Below are 20,639 nucleotides of genomic sequence, written 5' to 3' on the forward strand. Positions count from 1 at the left end.
TCTGTTCACTACTTTACTCCCAGAGCCTAGAAGAGTGCCAGGCTTACATGAGGTGCTCAAAAAAATACTCATCAAATAAATGATCTTAATTCAAAGATATTCAGAGAAAAGGCCATAGTTCAAAGAGGCATTAATTTGTTTTCATTCAGTAGGTACTTATTAAATACCTATTATCTTATTAATGAGAAACACAGTAAGTCCTTTGCACTTAAACAGAATCTCAGAGAGAATGCACACAATTTTTAAGGGCTTTACAAAGCGAGAGATATATAGGCCAGGTGTGGTGGTTCATGACTGTAATCCCAGCACTTTGGGAGGCCAAGGAGGGAGGATTGCTTGACCTCAGGAGTGTTAGACCAGCCTGGGCAACATAATGGACCTCATCTCTATTAAAAATAAAGAAAAAAAAATAGCCAGGCAGAGTGAGCACGTGCCTGTGGTCCCAGCTACTTGGGAGGCTGAGGTGGGAGGATCACTTGAGCCTAGGAGATGGAAGCTGTAGTGAGCTGTGATTGCACCATTGCACTCCAGCCTGGGCAACAGAGCAAGCCCCACTTTAAAAAAAAAAAAAAAAAAGGCCGGGCACGGTGGCTCACACCTGTAATCCCAGCACTTTGGGAGGCTGAGGTGGACTGATCACGAGGTCAGGAGATCAAGGTCATCCTGGCTAACTCGATGAAACCCCGTCTCTACTAAAAATACAAAAAATTAGCCGGCAAGGTGGCGGGTGCCTGTAGTCCCAGCTACTCGGGAGGCTGAGGCAGGAGAATGGCGTGAACCCGGGAGGTGGAGCTTGCAGTGAGCCAAGATCGCGTCACTGCACTCCAGCCTGGGCGACAGAGTGAGACTCTGTCTCAAGAAAAAAAAAAAGATGGGGAGAGAGGTGAATATAACAATATGGCTGCCCACCATGAAAAACTGTGAAACAACAGAAACATGATGCATGCAGCATCTCTCTAGGCACTTCATTTACTACTCTGCCTCCAAATACAAGATTGTTCATTCAATTGTTAGAACCTCCAGATGGAAATGTTTCTGCAGTAGAAGGCTTTCTTTGTGATTAACCCGATTCCTGTCTCCTGCATTTAAACCCATTTTCTTTTTCATTTTATTTTGCTCTGTTCTCAATGACAACAAAGATCACAGGTTACCCTTCTCTAGATTCCTCCTCGTGCACAATTTACAGTGCTCTTGCCTTTGATCTTTAATTCAGTTGAGAATTGGTTTTGTTTTTGTTTTTTGGGGTTTTTTTTGGCCAAAACTCCCAATTAAGTTTCATGATTTCCATATACAATTTCCCCATTCCTATACCTCATGCCCCTGGAAAAATGTAATAATCATCATCCTTTCTACACAGAATTTTGAGACAAAGTCAGGAAAAATAATCCACCATATGCACATGGCTTGGTCTTATCAAGCCACAGGAGTAAATCACAGGCTTCCTTGGACCCAGCCCAATGCAGGCTTCTCCAGCTTCTCTACCTTGAGAGGGGCTGGCATTCTGGAAAATAAACAGGGTGGAAGGATGCTTTAGCAGATTATCACTGGATAGGATGATTTAAAAAAAAAAAAAACAGGTAACTAACTAGCAAATCTTAAGTGATTTTACCCTCCAATAAAGGCTTGTCTGAAATGCTGATGATTTCCTTTTATGTAAGACGTACGAGTTTCAAGTAGAGAATACATTGGCACATTTTCCTAATAAATCTACAACCTATGATTTATTGAGATATTTTCTCTCCTGTTAAAGAAAACACAGTTCTATTTCTTGGCAGCTGACAGCATATGAATGTTTCACTCTGAAATCTTTTCTATTGCTTTCAACTAGAAAGGAACACATCCCATGCATAATTCTGTTAATTTATTTCTTCTCCTTATGGAAACTGTCCAAACAAATATGGCCACTTGAAAGGTGCTAATACAATTAAAGTGATACACTCATTTCAATATATTTTATTTTACCCTAAAAGAACATATTTACATAACCAGAGTTTGTTGAGACTTTAAAGCCTGTTCAGATAAAAAGCCTAGTTAGACCCTAGTAAGTTACGAATATTGGCCCATGACATTATTAGGAGACCTTGGCTGCCTTGTAACATGAAGCTGTGAGCAAACTTCAGCCAGGAGTAACACCTTAATGGATTCACAGTAACAAACTGAGCCAAACTCTTCAGACGGGGGTGCTCATTGTAGTTCTAAATTTCAGCTTAGAACAATATGTAATGTTCCTCTTAAAGTGATTCTATCGGGGGCTGGAAACCAGAATGAGGATAGAGACTGTTTGCCCTTTCAAAGGTAATGCCAGTCACAGACTGATCAGGAGAATTTTTGAAATAAGAGTCCAAGAACAATTGTTCAGAATACTTTATTTTAGAAGTTTGACAAATAAAAGATCTTTATCCACTCCTTTCAAATTGCATGAAAACTCACAACTGCACTTACCTATACTTTAACAAATGTGTTATCCAGCCTTCGTCTCTGGGCTGGAATCTGTAATATCCAACTTGCCTACCTTCCACTTGGTCCTCACTTGGTCCCTGCGAAGACGCACGTACCTCAATTCGGTGTGTCCACAACAGGCCTCAGAAGCACTACAGGCTGAGTATCCTGTAACTGAATGCTTGGGAACAAGTATTTGGGAGAAGTGTTTCAGGTATTTTTTTTTTATTTTAGAATATTTGCATTACACAGGTTGACCATTTCCTTAAAATGTCTTGTCCTCACTCAAGAAGTTTTGGATTTAGGAGCATTTCAGGTTTTGGATTTTTGGATTAGGGATGCTCAACATGGAGCAGCTAGGTTCAGAGGGCTCTGTTTAACTCTGCATAGTAGGCCTGAAAAGTGCAAATGAGGCTGTGGCTTCAAACTGGACCCTATGTTCTGTCCCAGAGGCTGTGGTCTCTCAGCCTTCCCTCTCCTTGCTACCTGCTCACTTGAGTTGGAGGTGACCACAAAGGGAAGGCACTCCATCCCCATTGCTCTCCCTGGCTGAAGATAAAGATGTGAGCAGGCCTGCAGGCTTCACTGCTAGCTGAGAAAATGGACTCTGCTCCTGCTTTGCAAACCTTGCTCACTTACCACCACATCAGAGCACGCAGGTCCCAGGGAGGGCCTAAGCCACATTCGCCAGCTGAATTTACTAAAGGCCCTACTTTGGGGGGATTTATTGAACACATGCCCAGCCTGTAATAAAGGTGTTCTCCATTTTGCTGACAATCCTTGTATGAACTCTCCATAAACCAGAAACTTGGAGGGGAAGAAGAATGGGTTGCATCAAACCCACCTTGAACCTCTGATACATTTTTGGTGCCATGACTCATATCTAATATGACAGACATGGCGGGATTAAATTTGAAAACAAGTACCCACAATGAGATCGAGGCTCTTGCTGCCACCATGGCAGCTGACTGGAGAAGATACATGAACCTGGGCAACTGGCCCTGGCCTTTGCAGCTGGTCACAGCAACTGTTATTGTGATGTCAGATGGAATAAAGCACAGCTTTGTCTGGAATCCTCAGGTGCCCAACAAAAAAGTGAGATTAGAAAATTATAATCCATTCTTAGAATCAGAAGTAGCCTCTCTTTGGACCACACAAACAGAAACAGAAATTCGGCCTTGAGCAAAGACACAGATGAGAAAGCAGCTTTCACAATGGCCTTAGATCTGCAAGGCAGTTCTGCTTCCCAAGGACTTTCACATCTTGGTGGAGACGGCAAGGCACCTGCTAGAGCCAGAAAAGGGTCCCTTTAAAGGAGGCTTCTTCACGCATAGGTGGGAGCCACAACAGCTGGACTGGGCAGAACTCTAGAAGGGGAACTTCTGGAGTATGGGCATAGTTCCCTTTTGTTCCTTAGCCACACTGAGGGATGAGTAATGAAGGCTGTCAGAGGAGAGACAGAAGCATCAGGAGAGGGCTGTATTAGAACATTTTATATTTCCTGCCCCAGTGAGTGGCACCACTTGTGACTTGCCCAACTCAGAAACCTGGCAGTCATTTGTTCCCATCACAACCCACAGTCAAGCTGACCCCTCCATAGCTCAGTTACTGCTTTACGTTAGGTACTCCTCTTACCTGGAAAAATTCAAGGCCCCTACCAACTGGTCCGTCTGCCTCTGGTCTGTTAACAGGACATCCTTTAAAACCTCTCAATGGCTCTCTATGGCCTTTGACATAAATCTCACAACACCTTCATACAATCTTTCTAGCTGCATCTTGACTTGAATTCTGTTCTTGACTCAAATGGCCTTCAAATGCCAAGCAACACTTTCTCTAGTTTTCCCTGACAGCATTTCCCCAGATTATGAGATATTTTTCCTCTATGTTCAGCTATCATCCTTTCTGCAATCTGAGCATGATGTGTCTATCTCCTCCACCAAGGGAAAAGTTCCTTAAGCATAGGGACCACGTCTTTCATTTCTGGATTCATGATACAGACGGCTAGCACTTGGGAAGCTCTCCAAGTGCTGGTGACCCAAAGATGAGTAAAATGCAGTCCCTGACCTTAAGAAGCACAGTCTAGTCTAGAAGACAGTTACACAAATAAACTGCAATACTGTGCAAGTGCTAGGGCAGATGCATAATCAAAATACTCTATCAACAGCTTCCATCTCCACAGTTCCATCATCTGATACATAGCACTAGTCACACTGCTGAATTTTTGCTTGTCTCCCAGAACTGTGAGCCTGAGATACGGGATAGGAAAGGGTGGGGAAGAAGGAACTTCTATTCATCTTTGAATCCTCAGTGCCTCACATAGAATCTCTGTGTGTGTAAAATATGGAGTAGTCATGCCCTTCCTAGGGGATGAAGGGACCAGGGAAAGCTAAAATTAGGAAATTGACATTCTCAGTGAACTTGAAGGGCATCTCTCAGAATGAAAGGGGAAGTGGTGCTCCAAGACATACAGCATGGGCAAAGGCATCAAGTGGCAGAGCATTTGGGGAGGGCCTTTTGACAAAAGTGGTTGATTTTAGGAAGACGCCCAAAGTAAATTCGAATTTGAGGATATTCTGCCACTCCAGTCTACCCTCTCAGGGATCCTTGGATGTCCTAAGACATGCACAGTGAAGTCGTGGTTATCCTAGATCTCCTAGCCACTGCTTATGAAATACAATGACAGATTCTGACCTGGGAAGGGCAACTATAAATCCTGAGACAACATAACTCAGAGGTGGCCATAAGAACAACACACAAAATTTAGCATGAAGTTTTTTCATTTTTTATTCACTACAGACCAGGGACTAGCATGCCCCAAATTCAAACAGAATTGAGGGTGAAACTACAGTGGTCACTCTGCCGATTTAGGAATCATGATCTATAATTTTCTTAGCAGGGTTCAATAAGAGAAGCCACAGTAAACATGTCTCAGAATAAAAATGAGCCCAATGATTTCATGTAATGGAAGTGCACTTAACAACGGTTCTGTGGAATATTTTACATAACATGACCCATGCTTTTTAGCTGAATCACAATGAACTGCAGGTCTTGGTCTAAACCAAACCCTTTAATGGGCATGGAAGGTAAAGAATGAAATCAAAAATGTTTTGTATTTTTATCTTGATTTGTATTTTTAACTTATGGAGGCTTCAGGGCATTTTCTCTCTCTCTCTCTCTCTCTCACACACACACACACACACACACACACACAAACACACCCCACAAGTACATTTTCAGCAAGCTGAATGTACTTTTCTTTTTCTTTTTTTCTTTTCTTGAGGAGTCTCACTCTGTTGCCCAGGCTGGAGTGCAGTGGTGTCATCTCGGCTCACTGCAACCTCCACCTTTCGGGTTCAAGTGAGTCTCCTGCCTCAGCCTCCCAAGTAGCTGGGATTACAGACGCACACCGCCATGCCCAGCTAATTTTGTATTTTTAGTAGAGACGTGGTTTCAGCCTGTTGGCCAGGATGGTCTTGAACTCAAGTGATCCGCCCAACTTGGCCTCCCAAAGTGCTGGGATTACAGGCATAAACTACCACACCCGGCCTTGAATTCTCATGTACTTTGTTGTTTGCCCTGCTTCTCTAACCTGTAAGCTAGAATCAGGCTATCAACCACTCACAGAAAGACCTGCATCATCACGTGCCGGAGACAGACTTGCACCCCCCTGCTCTATCCTGTCTGTTCTGCAGAAGAGCCTATGTAGCTCTCTGCCCCCTGGTGTCTATAGATGCTGCACTGTTCTGTCTCAGAGCAAGGAATCTTGCTAATGGTTTTATTTGAATACACCGTTTAAAATCTGGTATGTATAATTTCTAAAATACAGATGAGTAAGTAAAATAATCTGTCCCTGTTACCTGAAACTTTTAAAATAGGAACACTGACTAGAATATTCCTTATATCAAATGGGACATGTGAGTTTGCAGCCCATTATTTTTATATCAAGAAAATTAAGTTAAAGGGATAATAAATTATAAATGTAGAATTTGGGAATGTCCCAAATATGGGAAGAAATGTAGAGAGACAGAAGCAAGTACCAAGAAAGCAGTACAAGGTTACAATAAAATTCCAGGACATGAAACTGTTCAGTGTTTTGGGGTTGCACAAAGTCTACCACGATGAAGAGCTGACCAGGTTATAACTCCCTTCTCATCAAAATTCAAATACAGCTAGATGTGAAATGTCCCATAAAATGTCAAGTCTGGTTATATAATGAATCAGTAAGCAAACTGACTTTATAAAAATTCCCTGACAGTAATGTTTGCAGAAAAATATTCCAGGCCAACTGATATTTATTCTACACAGGACTAGAAAAAAGAAAAAGCTTGTAACTTCTTTACATTCACTGTTTGCATTATTAGTAAAAATATTTATAGGACACTAACATCAAATGTTGTAATAACATTTTCTTAAATTCAAATTTATTATGGCTCTTAAGAAAATATGTGATTAGGCATCCAAGATTTTTCCAAAATGTCATAAAAACATTTTAAAATTATTCATTTGAAAGTGTTATCCAATGTTGTATACACTTTAATTTTCAATATAAAAAGGTAACAAGATGAATGATTTATCATTTTATGTATTCATGTAGGGTGAAGAGGAAATGATGCTGAATCAGACTCCCAAACCCAAACATCTGAGTAACTGAGTCAAATATTTTCAAGCCGATTTATGTATGCCTGTGTGTATATATGTACAACTTATTATTTCAACTACCACATGATTATCCACAAAATGATCTGAAAGTGACAAAAAAAGTGAGAGAGCTGATTGTTGTCCCAATTCTTCAAATTCAACAATTTCATCATTTCTTCTCTATTACAACACCATGCTATATTAAACATCCTACAAGTACAGAACCAGTATTACCATTTCTTTCTTTCTTTTTTTTTTTTTTTGAGACAGAGTATTGCTCTGTCGCCCAGGCTTGAGTGCAGTGGCACAATCTCAGCTCGCTGTAACCTCCGCCTCCTGGGTTCAAGCAATGATCCTGTCTCAGCCTCCTTGAGTAGCTGGGACAGGCACATGCCACCACGCCTGGCTGATTTTTGTATTTTTAGTAGAGTCAGGTTTCGCCATGTTGGTCAGGCTGGTCTTGAACTCCTGACCTCAGGTAATTCACCCGCCTCAACCTCCCAAAGTGCTGGGATTATTCTCATGAGCCACCACGCCCGGCCCATTTCTTTCTTTCTTTAGCAACAATAGACATTGTTCTACTTCCTGGATTCCACCATCTAAAGCTAACAGATAAGGGGAATCTGGCTTCCTCCCAAAGCAGCTATGATAAACTCCTATCAACACTGTTTTGGACAGTTGGACCCTGAAGGGTACACTCAGGAACTAACAGGGATATTTGCGGTCATTTCCAAACCCAATGCATCAGGGCCGACTTTAGAAGCATAGTCACAATTTTATGCCTCATACTGCTCAAACAAATTAGTGCTATAGTCCACTAAAGATCTTAATCAAAAGGAAATTAGAAAGGGTTTGGCCAGGGAACATTTTGAGACCCAACTAAAACCCAAGGTTTAGTTAGTCTGGTGAAAAAGTGGTCACCCAAATATTTATTTTTCACTCCTGATTCTGTGAACAGGCTTCTGAAGACCAGTTTTAGTTTCTGTCCAACCTAGGACCTTATTGATTGGTGGTTGGGTCTTTTTCAGAAGGTATAACTCTTTCAATTCTGTTTTTGAAGAACTGGTGAGGCTTGTTTTCTCTGGGTGCGCTTCTTATTCCCCCAGAATGTGTGCCATTTCCTTTGATCATCACAACAGTCCTCTGAGGTGGGCAGCAGAGGCCAACCCTCTCCTTTTTCACTGATGAGAATAAGCAGATAACTTGCCCAGGGCTTTCTTATAAGTAAAGCTATGATACTAGAACCAAATGCTCCAGTCCAAAACTTCAATTTTTTAATGTGAAAGCATCAAAAAAGGGGTGTGACTGCTACTAACAAATCTGTTGATCTGAACATTTGGATGATATAACCCACACATGAGTTACTCCCCTTTGAGGCTGGCCACAGTATCAGTCCTAACCAATATTTAGAGTTCTCTTGCAAATGATGGCTGCAAAGTTGCCCTTACCAAACATGTAACTGGCCCAACCTAGGAAACTATTTTTCTAGTGGACAAGAGAAAGGAACTAAAAAATCCACAGCTGCCGTGAAAAAGAGTGAAAATAATATTTATATTATCTTCAAGATTTTAAAGATAAGAAAAAAACATAAATGTATGTTTTCCTACATGGCACAGAAATGTAGATGACTACACTATTCAAACTAAAACTGCATGATTGGGAGTTTCATATTTAGGATACACCTAATTCCTCTTTACGATGAGTGCTTTAAATCTAACAAAAGAGATTCATCATCCTCTACTTTCACCTGAGATTTAAAAGTAACTTTTACAGGCTCAGGGGTGGGGATTTCCCTTTCTTCGTGGGCAGGATACACCGGCCTGGCTGCCTCATGTTCTGGTTCACTGAGCTCATCAGAGTAGAGTTCACTGATGGGGCCCAGAGACTCGCTCCTGGCAATGATGTCCACGCCCATCTCCCTGGCACATTCCTCACTTTCGGCCACTGTTCGGTCCTTGCCTTTCCTGAGGCTACGCATCTTAAAAGCCTCCTTTGAGGGAGCTGCATTAGAAATAGATTTTTTAAACCTCTCCCCTGACTGTCTCAGCCTCTCCCCTGACTGTCTCAGCCTCTCCCCTGACTGTCTCAGCCTCTCTCCTGACTGTCTTAGCCTCTCTCTCCTCTCTGGGGTCACTATTCTAGTTCTAATTCTGTTCACTTTCTTGTCCAAATTTTGCCGTGTCTTCTGCATGTTTTCTTTGGAAAATGCCTTCTTGATATTATCAATGCGCTCCTTGCCTGACTTCCTAAGCCTGGCAGATCTGCTTTCTTCAACATAATATTCTTCATCTGAAGAGAGATCTATTGGGGGATCAAAGACATCATCCTCCTCCTCTTCTTGATTCTCAGTTAGGTTTCTGTCTTTAACAACAGACAGGGATGTTGGACACCGAAACTTCTCCTGAAGGAGAGAAAAAACAAAGCATATTAGTGCTTCCTTTGCACTACAGATCAGCTCTTTTACCTTTTGGCCATGCCTTGTAAATCTTTTCCATGGGCTGTTTATCCTCTGCCTGGTCCTTAAATGTTAGCATTTCTTAGGATTTCTCTTACCTTGGCCCTTTCCTCTTCTTCATCTCCCAGGCTCACCCTGGGCAACCTTAACCACTCCATTTTTCAGATCCAATTGTAAGTAAACTCACATGTATTTTATCTTCACTTTCCTTCTCTCCTAAGATGAAGACACATGTGTGAATGATGGGCAGACTGCTCCACAGTTTGACGTAACACAGTCACCTTGAACTTACCAAGTCCAAAAATCAAGGCCCATCCACCATTCTCTCCATTTCTACTTCTTTCCCTTACCTCTCAGCACTAACACCCATCCAGGTGCCACATAAGATAGAAACTCCTGAATCACCATCCCAAATATTTCCTCTCCTTCTCATTCCATATCCAACCAGTCACCAAGCTTTGCTGGTAATACTGCCTAACAACATGTCCGTTCCCTCCTCCTTCCTCATTCCCTCTACCAATGTCTTGATTCTGGCCCTTGTCATCTCAGTCCTAACTTCTGCAATGCCTCCTCACTGATCCTTCTACCTCCAGAACATCACCTAAGTATTTTCTGAGAAATATTACTAAAGCATAGCTTTGATCACATCTTTTCTCTGCTTTAAACTTTGGAGAGCTCATCAATACTCAACGAAGAGTTCAAATTGTCCAGTATGATGAGAAGGCTCCTCAGCTTTAGCTAAACCTACTTTCCCACTCTTCCAGCCCAGAAACATACAATCACTCTCAATTCCTCAATCACAAGATGTTTTCATCCCTCTTTGTATATGTGATTTCTGGTATCTTCTTTTTTTCATAAAGACGGGGTCTTACAACATTACTCAGGCTGGACTCAAACTCCTAGACTCAAGGAATCCTCCTGCTTCAGTCTCCCAAGTAGCTGGAACTACAGGCACATGCTACCATACCCAGAAGTTTCTGACATCTTAGGTCCCCTTTCACCTCTTTTTGGCTTTGTAAATGAAATCTTTCTTCAATAATCCAAGTGTCCCCAACTTCCCCAAGTGGCTAACTCTATCTCAAATTTACACATACATCCTCTGTTTATAACATTTATCACAGTTTGAATTGAAGCTTTACTCAAAAATATGTGTCTCCCGGAGGTCTTCTCCAGATTCCCTGAAAGCAGAGATCATGTGTCTTATTTATGTTTTATGCCCACCATCTATCAGACTGTCTTGAACATAGTAGGCATACTCAATGAATGATTATTGGATCAAACAGGTGTACACCTTCCTTCAACAAAGTGATTAAGCACCACCACAAACCAGTAAATTTTCTGGTTCTAAAAACTGTGAAGCTTCTTTGAAGACAAAAGAGTGAAAAAGCTTATATTCTCGGAGAGGGACAAACAAGTAAAATCTATATAGCACGTTAGATGGCAAGATACACACTAAGGTGAGAACTAAAGCAGGGAAGGGGAATATGCAGTGACAAGGAGGTGCTGTTTGAACTACAGTGGTCGGAAAGGCCTCACTCATACGGTGACACCTGAGCCTAGTCCTGAAGGCTGCATATAGATCTGGGAAGAACAGAGAAACAGTGGGGAGGGCCGTGTGGTGACAGCAGAGTGATGAAAGGGCAAGAAGGGGAGGCAAGAGGGTAAGAGAGACAGCAGGTGGTCCAGGTCACGCAATGCTCTGTATCCAATGGTGAGGTCTAAGCATAACAGGAAGTCTTCTAAAAGCCTGATAGGAAGCCAGGTGCAGTGGCTCATGCCTGTAATCCCAGCACTCTGGAAGGCCGAGGCAGGGGGATCACCTGAGGTCAGGAGATCAAGAGAAGTATGGCCAACATGGCGAAATAGTCTCTACTAAAAATACAAAAATTAGCCGGGAGCGGTGGCACATGCCTGTAATCCCATCTACTCAGGAGGCTGAGGCAGGAGAATTGCTTGAACCCAGGAGACGGAGGTTGCAGTGAGCTGAGATTGTGCCACAGCCCTCCAGCCTGGGTGACAAAGCAAGACTCCGTCTAAAAAAATGAATGAATGAATGAATGGTTTGCACGAGAGTAGTGCCCGGATTTGCCCCACATTATAAAAGGATCACTCTGTTGAAAACAGAGTGTAGGGGCAAGAAAAGAAGCAGGGTGAACAGGTGGAGGGCACTGAGGCAAGGGAGCACTGGGTAAGGTTGCTGACAGGGTGGGGGTGAGAAGCAGTCTGATTTGGAGCTGCTTTGAAGGCAGAAGCCAACAAGATTTGCTGCTAGATCTGGATGTGGAGTGCCAGAGTGTCAAGAACGATCGTCAAGTACATAGCCTGAGCAGATGAAAGATAGATCTGCCATTAATTGAGATGGGGGAGACAGGAGGAGGAAGAGACTGGAGGGGAAGGATGGGATCTGAACACACTGTCTTGGAGACACCCACTAGCCATGCAAGCAGAGGCACTGAGCAGGCAGCTGAGTAGATGAGTCTGGAATTCAGAAGAGAGGGCTGGGCTAGACATCCAAATTTAGGAGTCACTGATGTAAAGATGGAATTAAAGTCATGAGACCAGATGAAAGAGATCACAAAGAAACTAAGTGAATGGATCTATGCTCTGTTTTACTCAAAACTCTTTGGCACCAAGGTGTGTTTCAGAATTCAGAATATTTCAAACTTTGGAAATAATATGATTTATTACATAACATTCCCAGCAAGATCTTGGAAGAAACATTTCTGTGGCAAAAAATATGAATATTCACACTAAGTTGGGATAAAAGCTAGAAATAGCCTCCTGCTACTTTAGGTCAGGTTTTTCTACTGAATAATTTCAGGTCAAGTTAGGTCTTGCTGTCAAATACATTATTAAAAATATTTTTGAGAATTTTTGAACATGGGTGTTACACAGCATGGATTTTGGACTGGTAGAAGGAAGAAATGAGAAAAGAAAAAAAAAAGGACAAACAGCCAGTGAGGCAGGGGGAACTCCCAAAAAGCATAGTAACCCCAGAAGTCCAGAGGAAAGAAGTTTCAATGAGAAAGGGAGGGGCTGGTTAAGGTGTCTCATACCTATAATCCCAACATTTTGGGAGGCTGAGGTGGGAGGATCACTTGAGGCCAAGTCCAGGCAACAAAGTGAGACCTCGTCTCTACGAAAATTTTAAAGTGTAACCAGGCAAGGTGATGCACACCTGTAGACCCTGCTACTTGGAAGGCTGAAGAGGGAAGATCGTTTGCCCCCAGGTGTTGGAGGCTGCAGTAACCTATGACTGCACCATGGAACTCCACGCTGGGCAACAGACCAAGACCCTGTCTCTTTAAAGAGAGAAAGAGAGAGAGAGAGAGAGAGAGAGAGAGAGAGAGTGAGAGAGAGAGAGGAGGTCCAATCGTGCCAAATGTGTCAAAAGAATAAGGATGAGAACTGGATTTGGGACACGACACACACTGGAAACCTTGAGAGCCAGCCCAACCACAGCAGCTAGAGGAACCCAACTGAATAGGGAGCATTTCTCAAACTAAACAGACAAAAGTTGAAAAATTATGAGATTTTTAACTGAACCACAAGTTAAAATTTCTAAAAGAAACTGTGCCCCCACATGAGATCCAGATTAAATCTATTCAATCAAAAAATATATAAATATATACAAAACACATTTATGCATATTCCAAAACCTATCAGCCTGATAGTCAAGAAGATATCCCTGGAACCTTATTTCTTTTGATACTTATTTAAAATTAAATTCTTTGGCTATAGGATTAGAGTGTCTAGGAGCTAAAAAAAGGCAGTGGTGGGTGTCTCATAACTCTCTGATGAATCAGTTAGAAGCAGTGGAAGTATTCCTCTCCTTTCCTGACACCTGCTGCAGGGAGTAGCTTCAGCAACACAATGTGGGTTGGCACGGCCTGAGAAGGTATAATTAGAAAGGGAAAGAGCCAAAAGTTAATTACTGTTAGGTAGGGGAAAAAACACAATCTTGCTGTGAAGAAATCAGATATAGCTTAGCCCAGGAATCACATACCCTTCTTTAAGTACACAACAAATAATATAAAATCAGTCTTTAAAGTAAAACAAAACAGGGGTAGAGTCACAAAAAAGTACTTGTTACGTAGATCTATTAGTTGCAACTCCAATGAGACAGAGCTATCAAGAGCTAATAGACTGTTGGCCGGGCGCGGTGGCTCAAGCCTGTAATCCCAGCACTTTGGGAGGCCGAGACGGGCGGATCACGAGGTCAGGAGATCGAGACCATCCTGGCTAACACGGTGAAACCCCGTCTCTACTAAAAATACAAAAAAAACTAGCCGGGCGAGGTGGCGGCGCCTGTAGTCCCAGCTACTCGGGAGGCTGAGGCAGGAGAATGGCTTGAACCTGGGAGGCGGAGCTTGCAGTGAGCTGAGATCTGGCCACTGCACTCCAGCCTGGGTGACAGAGCGAGACTCCGTCTCAAAAAAAAAAAAAAAAGAGCTAATAGACTGTTATAATTGAAGATTATAGATGTTGAATTATAGTTGACTTCCAAATATAACTGCATCTTTTAATATAAAACTCCAGGTAAAAAGACCATTTTTGTAACAGAATGAATACTGTGCATCAGAGTACTGTGGGCTGGATTGAACATCAAAGTAATATAGCTAGGGGATGTTAGGGCAAGTGGCTGCAACATCTGTCACCCCACTGATTGCCAGGGTTGATTCAGCTGATCTGGCTGGCTAAGTGGGTGTCCCCTTCCTCCCTCACTGCTCCATATGCATCCCTCTCGAAACCGCATGCTCAGTCAAAGAGGACGACCATCCACGATAGAGGAGGACTGGTCTTTGGTCAAGAGTATACGAGCAGCTGTGCTACCCTCCTAGAACCTCCAAAGAAGCTCTCAAAGTAATATAGCTAGGGAAATTTTGAATATACAAAAGTCTGAGGCTTATTAGTGAAGATATAGTATGTTCGAAGAGAAATAATAAATGTATAAGAAATAGGTAATGTTTACTACGGCTGAATTGCTTAGTTTCAAGTTAATTTTAGCCGAAGGGGCAATCTCAATATAACCATTTATATACCTTAACTATGATGATTAATTATAACTAATTTTAACTGCCAAGAATAACCATGTGACCATGTATACAGTGTTCTAACATCTAATGCATCTTTGAATCAGAGTTCTATGTCCATTATTCTTTTCTCTACAAGCTTTCCCATTATAAATGATAGCAATTACTTTTTGACGAACTGCTGCTTACTCTGAACAACTTAACTATACAGAATCTTCATGGCATCATTTCTTACAAGAAAAGAGATGTGCCCTAAACTAGGACCCTTCAGTTGCTTTAAATAACTGCAAAGGATCAAAGAAAAGAACAATCAGCAGTTAGTTACAGGGACTACACAGGTGAATATAGAAACATCTTAAAGTTTAAGGAAGAGTTATGTCAATGAACAGAGTCAATGGAAACTTTTCAGAAACTTCTTTGCTCTTGCTTTTGTAAATCTTAATTGGCACTTAGTCCACTGCTTTGCACAGAGGTTCTCAGCAGTTGTGAATGCCAAATATGTTTCCTGGCCATGCGCCCATGCCAGTGGAGGGTAAGATATACCCACAATTCCGAACATCTTCAGAAGGCAAATCGAAGAATGGATACTACATTTCCCACTACACTGGAACTGGCCTCTGAAAATCAGGTGACTGATGTTTTTTCAATTTTTCAATTTTTTTTCTTAAGATAGGTTCTATCACCCAGGCTGGAGTGCAGTGGCACAATCATGGCTCACTGTATGTAGCCTCAACCTCCCCACAGGTGACCCTCCCACCTCAGCCTCCTGAATAGCAGGGAACACAGGCACGTGACAACACACCTGGTTAACTTTTCTATTTTTGTAGAGACGGGGTTTTGCCACATTGCCCAGGCATTTTTTTTCCTCCCAAATTTTTAAGCCTACAGAAGGACTTCCAGGGACATGAAAGGAAAGGGAAATGATAAAGAACTTAAAATGGCATAGTCTGCCCTATCTACCTTTGAAATAAGCAACTCTTCACTCTCCTCCCTATTATTTTTCCTAAATAACCTACAAGCTTTTTAAAACAGACCTAAAATACCACTCTACCATCCCAGTGTAACCTTATCAGTCAAGAGAGGGCTATGGAGAATTGCCTAATGTGTAAAGAATGCCATGGGGAGTTATAGGCCACATCCCTAGTGTTCTACAAATTATCTTCTACATAATCCAACTGTGTTCCCATTTCATTTAGTTTATATTCTTCTAGTTTTTTTCCTATGTACATAAGTACTCATTTTTAAAATACAGGTGTCATTTTAAAAAATAACACTTTATATGCACAGTGAGCTTTCCTGCACACATTCCTGATTTTATGCATAGAACAAATTCTTTGACATGAAATTTTGGGGCCAAAAAGTTTGTGAATTTTTAAATTTCTTAATACATACTACCAAATTTGCCTTTCAAAAATGTTTTATCAATTAATATTTCTACCAACAGAATATGAAAGTGTTTTTTTCCAATTCTTAAATTAACCTCTTGGTATAGGTTTTAATAACTGCCAACAGTTAAATAAGTGAAAGTAGAATTTTATTCTTACTTGTGTTTTGTAAACTGCCTGATAATGACAGTTTCCCACTTTTCTACTGTGAAGGAATGTTCAATTTTTTTCCTTTTAACTGTAAGAGTTTTAAAAATATACCATAGATATTACGCATTTGCCATGAATATGTTCCTATTTCCAAAAATATGAGTGCCAAGCACAGAATATGGGAACTTAGCTCAATACACAATGCCACACACAAAATATTATATTAAATCACTTAAGTAAAAAGACTTTGTAATCAAACATAGGAAATTATTTATGTGACTCATATATTTGTATTACTATAACAATAAGAAAAATAAGAATAATTGCCTCATTGTTCATTGGAAAATAGCTATCATTGTGATCTATATGCAAAAATTCCAACACACAAATCACATTCTGAAAAGTTTAAATCTACTGTTTAGGCCTTTCCAGGCTCTCCACATAAGCGAAAAAAACCACATTGTGGAGCTACTGGTTGTCAGTTTCTTCTTTTAGAGAACAAAGAGGTGTTTTAAACTAGAGGCTTCTGAGTCTTCTTCTAGTTCTAACATTTTCAAAGTCTATGAGAGGGCACCATGCTAATAAGGCTAATATGCTGAAAGGGACTTACCAATATTAAGTTTCAAAGGCAAGAAATAGCCTAAGCTATGAGCCACAGTTCATATTACATGAAATGGTTGAGAAGCTCAAAATTCCAAAATGATAGATAGCACTTTGGTTAACACAGAAATGGTTTTATCCTGAGATTGCTGCTAATACAGAACTCCATTGTATGAATACATACAATAGTTAAGATGTGACACTGGAAACCTCTGATATGACTTGTTGGCAATTAAAAGATGCAAGAGATTAGAATAAGCAAGCTGAACACAAGTGCAAGCTTACCTGGAATATTACCACGCGAAATTTGTTTTTCTTCATTATTTCCTCTTGTTTGACTTCAACTTTTTTCACATGAATTTGTTGCTTCTCTACCCGGGCTTTCACATCTTTAATGTGAGCACTAACTTTTCGGGTTTTCTCAAACAACTTGTTAATGATATGCCCTGTATTGCTATGTGACTGTGAAAGCTTCAACAGGTCAATCTGGACAGATTTTATGGCATTTTCCATTTCCCTGTGTCTCTCTTCTATTCTCTTCTGGCTTGCCTGCACACTGTCCACAATGGAGGCTACTTTGTCCAGCACAGTCACAATGGTAAGAGCAGCGTCTTCATCTTCTGTAACACTCGACAGGCGATTCTGGTGGATTTTATCAGCATTTGAAGCAGACCCATTATGTTCCATTTTATTTATTTCTCAGCGTAAGATGTCCTAACCACAATCAATTCTGGCACTTGGAGCAAAAAGTCAGCTTGGTAACAGGCAACAGGGTTGTTTAAAGAGTTGGAAACCCCACCCCTGGAGAACGGTCAAGTATTTATAACTACAAATACCCATATGTGACTGTTCTGCAATCTGAACCCTTGCAAAGTACCGGGGACTGTTCCAAACATGCTTGCTGACTGACTAAGGGACTCAAATAAGACTGTGTGGGTAGAAGAGGAAAGCTTTTTTAAAAAGTTCACTAAAGCCACCATGTAACTAATATTAAACCTAGAAGCCAAATGATCAAAAAAGCAAACTCCAAATGTTGGGTAAAGCTTTTGCCTTTAGATAATTTCAATGAGTATTTGTAAGAGTAAAGGGGAATTCTGAACCAAAATCTGCTTTTTCTACTAATTTCATACATTAAATATACTGAAACACCAATATCAAAAAATTTAGTAAATAAACACACCAAAAGAGGCCATATAGTGAAAACATTATATTATAACATGCTTTTCCAAACAAAATATTAAAATTAATAATTTTAAACATATTCTTTAAATTCTACATGCATACTTTTGAATATCTAAACTACATGTTAAACAGTTGAATACATTCTACTCACACTTCAGATCTTTAAACACCAACAATCTATGAATATTAATCTATTACTACAGGACAAATTTGGATAGAGGTCTTGGATAAATTTTAAGCTCACTTTAAGAGCACCAATCATTAACAATCATTTTTGTATTTTATTCACAAACACTGATACGATTTGTTTATTTATGTTAAAACAAATATTTTCTTGAAAAATGAATGTGTATTAAAGTAGTTTAACTGGTAGAGTAGGCTTTATTCCAATCTGTTAAACAGCCTATTCTCACAATATCTAAATCTACTTTTCAATGATCTCTTCCATCATTACTAACATACTTGTTCAAATTATTAGAATTATTTTTTCAAAGGGAGGAATAATCAAATTCCCCAGTCCATATATCTTATAAATATTTTACACCTAACACACACAGCTTTACAGTTCATGCGATAGGCAGTGTCTAAAAAATCAGTTACTAAATCTCAAAAACATTTAAATATCTATTTAAACACAGTGTCTTCTAGATTTTTTTTTTTTTTGTAAGAAAAGTAATCTGTAAACATCTTTACCTTTAGTTCATGCTTGGTCATTTGCTGTGGTCATTGTGGAAGAAGTGGATATGACTTTATAACCATTTGTGAAGTAGTCCATCTTTGCAAAAATATTACATTCCATGGGTAAAGAACAAGTCTCATAATTACCATGTGGTACAAATTTGTGAAAGCAATTTCTGTATTTAAAAACATAAAACAAAGACTACTAAACAGTCCAAAACTGTCGTAGCTGAATATTCTAAATACGAGCCAACAGTACTACACTAAAAATGTCCAAAAATAAGGCCTCTGAAATAAATATTTCCATTCTTTAAAAAAAGACATAATAAATGTACATCACATGGTCAGTGTACATATAAAAGTCATCAGTTTAAACCATTCTGGATGATGTATCTGAAGTAAAATGACCTAGGTTTTGCTTCTGTCGACGTCCTCTATTGTTTTTGGGGCATTTTCTGTTGCATTAAAAAAAGAAAAAGAGAAAAATATTGTTTTGATGATTTTGTTTAGGATATTTCAAATGTTTCCAAAGTAATACACATTTTGCACACAAAGCCACATTGCAAGCAATTACGTGAAAGGGAAATGAGACGGTATCTGTTGCAAGACAAGATGAAGATGAACACAATTCGGACCGCTACCTCCCCTACAAAGCTGGGAGTTGAGAGGATTAGATATGTAATATAGGTACTGGCACAAGCAAAATTCATTCCAAGTGTCTATGCTACTATATATGCACCTCTGACAGCTATCCCACCCTTCCTCCAGCCTAGAAACTCCCTAGTCACAGTGACTGATAATATGAAACCCCTGCAGTAGAAAGGACTCTGGCCTATGTACTTTCCCTGAGCATTATGACAAGACAGCTCAAAACTGACAAGAACAGGTTAGATGAAGGCAGAAATCAGGAAGAAGTGTGCTTATTAACCTCAGCTATGAATACACAGGAATATCTACTGATTTTAGACAATGACTCAAAAGAAGCTGTCCACACCCTCCTGGGCCAAACCACAGAAGCCCATAAGCAACTGCCACACTGAAGATGAGGGACATTCTTTAACTCTGCTCTCATTTTACCATGTTTCTCAACAGCAGTACAAATCTCACTGTGTTGGAACTGCTCTTGTGCCTGCACACTAGATTGCAAACACAAGGTGCTGTGCTTTGCAATGTGGAATAAGGGGGCTGAGATGAATTCTGGGCTCTGCTAATAACTAACTGTGCAACCTCAATTCTCCTAAATGTAAAAAATAAATTAGAAGTTGGACTAGGTTCTAAAATCTCTGCCAGCAAGAAATTTACAAACTGGAAAGAAAGTCTTATAACAATGAGTACTCCTCATTTTGTTCAATTTCAAAGAGTACAGCTTTGCCTTGATTTAAAAGTGTTGACAATACTTCCATTTTGTATATGGTTTTACCTCACTAATCCTCATTTTAAAAGTATGAGGTAGATAGAGTTAGAATCATCTCCATTTCATAAATGAGAAAACTAGTTGACAGATCAAGCAACCCTCTTTTACTATCACTAACTCACCATGACCTTGGAAAAGTTCCAATTTCTTAGTGCCATGGTTTTTAAATCTATAAAATCAGGGTGTTTAGCTAAGGTGATGTTCCAGGTTCCTGCCAATCTGTCATTCTATGAGTCTGAAAACATGAGAGGAGATTCCAAGAAGAAAAGAAGAAAAACTGACTCATGCAGTCTTGATAAACAAGTCAGTGGGAACATCCTTTTAAAGAAGATTCCTCCCATGTGACAGCCGCCATGGTATATGTCAACAGCTGTCCCATAATGGACTGTATGGGAGAGATACTTAAAAATTCAATGGAAATAAATCCATAAGTACATATATATTCTGAATATTCTAAATCCAAGATAGCAAGACATTAAGACATTCTAGGGGAGGAAATACCATAATAAAAAGACAGGCCTCCAGGAGAAATCTGTGATAAATTCAATGAGATGACTCTTCAATCGTTAGAGACAGTGGGCAGTGAAGACACTGTGACACAGTTAGAAATACACTGTGATGTCTAAGTGGCTGTGAGGGCAACAAGGAGGGATCTGGAGTATAAA

The 20,639-nt window shown here is 40.3% G+C and overlaps 2 protein-coding genes across 3 annotated transcripts in view; both read right to left on the bottom strand.

Moving 5' to 3' along the window:
* Nucleotides 1–5,198: 5,198 nt before the first annotated feature.
* On the bottom strand, nucleotides 5,199–17,472 carry CAVIN4 (caveolae associated protein 4). The gene is made up of 2 exons (XM_010374140.2): nucleotides 16,986–17,472; nucleotides 5,199–9,478 (listed from the first exon to the last, which is right to left on the bottom strand). The coding sequence occupies exons 1-2, from the start codon at nucleotides 17,385–17,387 to the stop codon at nucleotides 8,771–8,773; spliced, it is 1,110 nt and encodes a 369-aa protein (XP_010372442.1). The 5' UTR covers nucleotides 17,388–17,472; the 3' UTR covers nucleotides 5,199–8,770.
* Nucleotides 17,473–17,894: 422 nt separating this feature from the next.
* LOC104670791 (myb/SANT-like DNA-binding domain-containing protein 3) overlaps nucleotides 17,895–20,639 on the bottom strand; it is a 148,854-nt gene continuing 146,109 nt past the window's right edge. For both annotated transcript variants that reach the window (XM_010374139.2, XM_010374137.2), the window contains one exon: nucleotides 17,895–19,015. In XM_010374139.2, the coding sequence (XP_010372441.1) occupies nucleotides 18,931–19,015 (85 nt within the window). In that variant the 3' untranslated portion in view covers nucleotides 17,895–18,930. The remainder of the gene's footprint in view (nucleotides 19,016–20,639) is intronic.

This window comes from Rhinopithecus roxellana, chromosome 16, assembly GCF_007565055.1.
Source record: "Rhinopithecus roxellana isolate Shanxi Qingling chromosome 16, ASM756505v1, whole genome shotgun sequence".
Lineage (NCBI taxonomy): Eukaryota > Metazoa > Chordata > Mammalia > Primates > Cercopithecidae > Rhinopithecus > Rhinopithecus roxellana.

Bases quoted from the DNA above. Each gene is read 5' to 3' on its own strand.
- CAVIN4 (XM_010374140.2), bottom strand. From the start codon at position 17,387: ATGGAACATAATGGGTCTGCTTCAAATGCTGATAAAATCCACCAGAAT. The intron at 9,479-16,985 runs GTAAGCTTGCAC...TCTCTCCTTCAG, and splicing joins TTCGCGTGGTAATATTCCAG to GAGAAGTTTCGGTGTCCAAC.